Genomic DNA, 5,558 nt, shown 5'->3' with positions numbered 1-5,558 from the left:
ACAAAAACAAAGGCTAAACTACAAAGAAAAACAAAACTAGAATACAACAACCAAAATTCCCCTCCTCTAAAAAGGGAAACAAACTCCAAGCTCCCCTCGCAAGCGAGCAAACTGGGCTTGGTCAAGAGGCTTTGTAAAGACATCTGCAAGCTAGTTTTGGGTGGTTACGTGGATGAGATCAATGTTGCCTTTTTCATAGTGGTCTCGGAGAAAGTGGAAACAGACTTCGATGTGTTTGGTTTTGGAGTGAAGCACTGGATTCTTTGCAACACTAATGGCACTCGTGCTATCACAGAAAAGTGGCACTCTCCTATACTCAAGTCTAAAATCTCTCAAAGTGGCAACCATCCATAGGAGCTGTGAGTAGCAAGTGGCAGCAGCAACATATTTGGCTTTGGTGGTGGATTGGGCTACACTGGATTGTTTGCAAGAAGACCATGACACCAAAGAAGAGCCAATAAATTGACAAGTCCCGGAGGTGGACTTGCGCTCAACTCAACAACCAGCATAGTCGGCGTCCGAGTAACCACAGAGAGAAAGCGAAGAAGAAGTGGAAAACCAAAGGCCAAATTCAGGAGTGAACCGGAGATACCTAAAAATCCGCTTGACGGCCTGCCGATGTGAAGTGCGCGAAGAAGCCTGTAAACGGGCGCACAAGCACACGTCAAACTGGATGTCGGGTCGTGTTGCTGTCAAGTAGAGGAGGGAGCCAATCATGCTCCTGTACTCCTTCTGGTCCACCGCCTCGCCTTCCTTGTCTTCATCCAAGGCCATAGTCATTGACATGGGTGTTGAGAGGGGCTTCGCCTCACCCATGTCGAACTTCCTCAACAAGTCTTTCGTGTACTTGCCTTGATGGATGAAGGTTTCTTCTTGCGCCTACTTGATCTGAAGTCCGAGGAAGAATGTGAGCTCGCCCATCATGCTCATTTCGAACTCCCTGCTCATCATTTTAGAAAACTTTGCAACAAGACCGTGAGAGGAGCCGCCAAAAATAATGCCATCCACGTAAATCTGTACCAAGAGCATGTCAGTGCCATGCCTAAGGAGAAAAAGCGTCTTGTCTACAGAACCCATCTCAAACCCCTTAGCTAATAGGAACGACTTTAACCTCTCGTACCACGCTCTGGGGGCTTGCTTTAGGCCATAAAGGGCTTTGTGTAGCTTGTAAACATGGTTTGGGTATTTGGGGTTTTCAAAGCCTGGAGGCTGCTTCACATACACCTCTTCTTCTATGTAGCCATTTAGGAAAGCACTCTTCACATCCATTTGGTAGAGTTTAAAGCGTTTGGATGCTGCAAAGGTGAGGAGGATCCTAATGGCCTCAATGCGGGCCACAGGAGCAAATGTCTCCTCAAAGTCTACTCCCTCTTTTTGGATAAACCCCTACGCTACCAGCCTAGCCTTGTTCCTCACCACAACTCCATCCTCACTTTGCTTGTCTTGTACACCCACTTGGTTCCTATGAGATGACACTCGGGTGGTGGTGGAACTAAGACCCAAACTTGATTTTGATCAAAGTTCTCTAACTCCTCGTGCATAGCATTGACCCAATCGGGATCAGAGAGTGCGTGTCTAGTACTTTCGGGCTCAAAGTTAGCGACAAAAGCCGAATGTGCGAAATGGGAAATATGATAAGACTTGGAACGCGTTACCCTTTCGTTGATGTCGCCGATCATGGTCTGAGGAGGATGGCATCACTGGATGTGTCGAGGTGCACCCAAAGACGAAGTCACCTCCCCCTCATCCATAGCTGGGGCCTCCTCAGTCGATTGAGGAAGCGGCTCGCACGGACCCCATGAAGTAGAGGTGTAGGGGTTAGGGCCGTGAGCCAAAGTGGTCAAAGCTGGCTCGATCGGGGCAGCCGGTTGAGATGGCTTGGGATCATCCCAATCGGCGTCATCGTCGTCCTCAACGAAAATGCTGTCACCCATCTCTTCATCACCTATACGTTTAAAGACAGAAACAGAAGAGGGCATGGTTTCATCGAAGGTGACTTCACAAGTCTCCACAACACGATTAGTCTCAAGATTAAGCACACGGTATGCATGTGAATGAGAAGCGTAACCGAGAAATATACTGTCCAAAGATCTAGATTCAAACTTGTCAAGATTACCTTGCTTAAGAATGAAGCACCTGCAACCAAAGACTCAAAAATGACTCACCTTGGGTGGACGCCCAAACCGCAACTCGTAGGATGTCTTCTTCAAGAAAGCACGAAGAAAAATGTGGTTTGAAACATGGTAGGCGGTGTTGATGGCTTCGGCCCAGTAACGCCTAGGAGTCCTATGCTCATCGAGCATCGTCCTGGCCATTTCAACCAAAGTCCAATTTTTGCACTCAACAACACCATTCTGCTGAGGGACATAGGGCAAAGAAAACTGATGTTCAAGACCCAAAGAAGCACAGAAGGTGTCAAACTGTGAGTTTTTGAACTCAGTGCCATTGTCACTGCGGACAGCTCATATGGCATTCTTTGGTAACTCAGTTTGCAACCTCAAGATCAAGTCACGAGCATGAGAAAACGCTTCGTCCTTGCCCTCCATGAAAAACACCCAAGAATAGCGAGAAAAATCATCCACGATCACAAGAATGTACCACTTCCCTCCCTCTAACTGAATCTGAGCCAGACCAACAGTATCCATATGGAGTAGCTCACTGGGTCTCGTGGTCATGACCTGAGTCACTAGAGGATGGGAAGCAACCACCATCTTCCCATGGCGATAGGGATGGCATACCAGATCCTTCTCAAACTTAAGTTTGGGCAATCCTTATCATGTCAAGAGAACTCAAACTTAAGTGTCATCGTATTGCCTGCCCCCACTAATCAAAACTCCATGGCGCTCCTTTCTTTGATGGAGGTACGGTAGGAGGAACAGGGACTATCAGGTCGCCTGCTCACAGTTTTGACGACTCCAATTTCTAAATGATGATATGTATGCATGATGATGAACGACGACATAATTTATTATCCGATGAATATGTTGCAAGACAATATCCAGGCAACAATAATCAGGACACTCATTCCTCTGGATTTGCACATTGACAGAAACACACCACCCTACACATACAAGTGGCTCATGCAGAAATTGAAACGCAACAACAGTGAACTGTCGGTGAAGCCATGCATGGCTATCATGACCTCACCAAGAACTAAAGAACCCAACGAAATGATCGACCCATACACACTTGCTTTACAGCTAGAATACAAAGTGATGACAATGCTTCAATTAAATCACACACTCGCGATCGGAGTAAGTAGTACGCACTCGTTATTACCAGCGTATAATACGTGCATGGTGCTTGCATGCATGAGCATGACAGGCCTATTACTTGGGCGGGAACTTGGACTTGATGGCCTCCACGAGTCCTCCGTCGATCTGGAAGCTCCTGGCGAGCACGTCGGTGGGCACGGGCGGCGACGCGCCGAAGAGGGCCTCGGCGACGGGCTGCGTGCCGGGCAGCTGGCTGTCGAAGGCGGAGAGCACCGCGGCGGGGCCGTCGCCATTGTTCCTCTGGTAGTGGACGAGCCCCCGGGGGAAGACGAAGACCTCGCCGGCGCAGACGGTGCGCGCGTAGAGGCGGTTGGCGGTGGTGACGAAGCCGACGTCGAGGGAGCCCTGGAGGATGAAGATGACCTCGGTGGCGCGCGGGTGGACGTGCGGCGGGTTCACGCCCCACGGCGCGTAGTCGATGCGCGACACCGACACGCCCAGCGTGTTGAGCCCCGGGAGCTTCTCAACGTTCGCCGACGTCACAGCGGACCCCACCACGTTGCCCGTGTTGCCCGGGGTCGCCAGCACGTCGGAGAAGAAGTCGTTCGCCGTCACGTTCTCCGGCCTCTTGCACGGGAATCCGTTCAGCCGCAGTGCTGCAAGGCATAGTTATTATTATATATATAGTGTGGACAGTGGACTTGGAGAGATCACCGAAAAACAATGTTGCTAGCTATAGCTAGTGTGTAGAACTGGAGATCGATGACTTACGGCCCTGGAGGGATTTGTAGTCGGCGACGCAGATGTCCTGGAGCATGTCGGGGTCGCCGGCGAGCACTGCAGGTGCGGCGAGCGCCAGGAGGACGGTGGCGGCGATGCAGGCAGCGAGGAGGGAAGTGGAGAGCTTGTTGGCCATGGTTGCTCCACGTCAAAAAGTATGTGCTTTGCTAACAAATTGCTGGTTCGATCGCTTCTTGTGATCCAGCTGTTAGTTGGCAGTTAGCTATGCGCAAGTGCAAGAAGGGAAATGGCTGGGTTGGTCTGAGGACGAAGGGAGGGCAGCTGGTATTTATAGTGGTGGTTCTCAGACTAAGGCAGGGTTCGGGGCTGATTGGTTTCGGCTGGTTGGTTGGTTTCTTTTTTCAGTCGGAGCAGTATTTATCTTTCACAATATTTCAGTATAAATATTGCTTTCTCGTATGAATAGTATAAAATTCAGTCCTACCGAACGCTGCCTAAGCTGGTACCAGTACTAGTTGCTTAAATATTGCTTAATAAACACATGACCGGCCGGTCCATCGCACGTACTGCATGGATTGGACGGGACGACGTACACATGCATGCATGCATGTGAACAGGTTAATTGGAAAGATGCATGTACAGTATATATAAGGTAGGCTTTCAGTATATGTAGTTCTTTCTTGTTGTACGTATACGTGCGTGTGTGTGACGATAGATATAAATATGATATCCAATCAAGCCGTTCAATACTTGGACCTCGACCATGCATGGAACATCGAGAATATATACACATAAGACATGACAATATATGATCCAACGTACGTGACGACCCATCTCATCTCTCACCAGCTCGTACGTACGACGTCACATATCGTGACGGATCTAGCTATATATTCCGGCCGCGTGAAGTAAATGCAAGAGTAGGGAACACGGCGGATCCAGAACGGGGCTGTGCCCCGAGCTGAGCTGCTGATTCACGTTCAAAACAGTCTGATCTTACTTCCTAGGCCTCCTTTTATCTAATTAAGATCATAGTTTTTTTAGGCTAAACACCACATATGTTACAAGGGCTACATGGACTCGCCCCGGGCTACAGCCCGGGCAGCCCGGGCCCTGGATCCGCCCCTGGTACGGAATGCTAATTGATATTTCCATTCATCACTGAAGCTGCGGAAGATCGTGGCTACGGGAGTGGAGGTTACGGGAGCGTAGAAGATATTATAAATATATATATCTTTAAATAAATTTATTATAAAAAATAGATTCAACGAACGATCTAATGATACTAATTATATATTTATTATAAATATTAATATTTTTTTTATATATATATTGAGTCAAAGTTGAGTGCGTTTGACTTCTTGGTAAGTTTTTTTTTAACCACGGTTAAAAAGGGATGGAAGAAGTAAGCTACAGGCTTATAGTAGGTATACGGTTCGTGCAGAGCAACCACGTGAAAATGGTCTTCTTAGCTAGGTGTGAGAAGAAGCTGCAGATGTGTCGATTGAGGAGAGTGATCGCTGGAGGGCTTTATACGAACCGTGTGGAACGCTCCATGTTGTTGGTCTCGAGAGATCATGTAGGATCGGTTAGAAACAAAGG

At 48.4% G+C, this 5,558-nt stretch overlaps 2 protein-coding genes across 2 annotated transcripts; both read right to left on the bottom strand.

Moving 5' to 3' along the window:
* Positions 1-495: 495 nt before the first annotated feature.
* Positions 496-816, bottom strand: LOC136455572 (uncharacterized mitochondrial protein AtMg00810-like). Its single transcript, XM_066455540.1, has one exon. It carries the CDS (start codon positions 814-816, stop codon positions 496-498), a length of 321 nt encoding a protein of 106 aa, XP_066311637.1.
* Positions 817-2,997: 2,181 nt separating this feature from the next.
* On the bottom strand, positions 2,998-4,252 carry LOC136454027 (germin-like protein 1-3). The gene is made up of 2 exons (XM_066454578.1): positions 3,987-4,252; positions 2,998-3,871 (listed from the first exon to the last, which is right to left on the bottom strand). The coding sequence occupies exons 1-2, from the start codon at positions 4,129-4,131 to the stop codon at positions 3,330-3,332; spliced, it is 687 nt and encodes a 228-aa protein (XP_066310675.1). The 5' UTR covers positions 4,132-4,252; the 3' UTR covers positions 2,998-3,329.
* Positions 4,253-5,558: the final 1,306 nt, after the last annotated feature.

The sequence above is a fragment of the Miscanthus floridulus genome, chromosome 5, assembly GCF_019320115.1.
Source record: "Miscanthus floridulus cultivar M001 chromosome 5, ASM1932011v1, whole genome shotgun sequence".
Taxonomy (NCBI): Eukaryota; Viridiplantae; Streptophyta; class Magnoliopsida; order Poales; family Poaceae; genus Miscanthus; species Miscanthus floridulus.
Note: the sequence above shows the minus strand (reverse complement) of the source record. Positions and strands in the feature narration are given on the sequence as shown.

What these genes read in the sequence shown, in the direction of transcription:
- LOC136455572 (XM_066455540.1), bottom strand. Translation starts at nt 816, where the DNA reads ATGGGTGAGGCGAAGCCCCTCTCAACACCCATGTCAATGACTATGGCC.
- LOC136454027 (XM_066454578.1), bottom strand. Translation starts at nt 4,131, where the DNA reads ATGGCCAACAAGCTCTCCACTTCCCTCCTCGCTGCCTGCATCGCCGCC. An exon ending in CTACAAATCCCTCCAGGGCC is followed by an intron (nt 3,872 to 3,986) that starts GTAAGTCATCGA and finishes TATGCCTTGCAG; the next exon opens with CACTGCGGCTGAACGGATTC.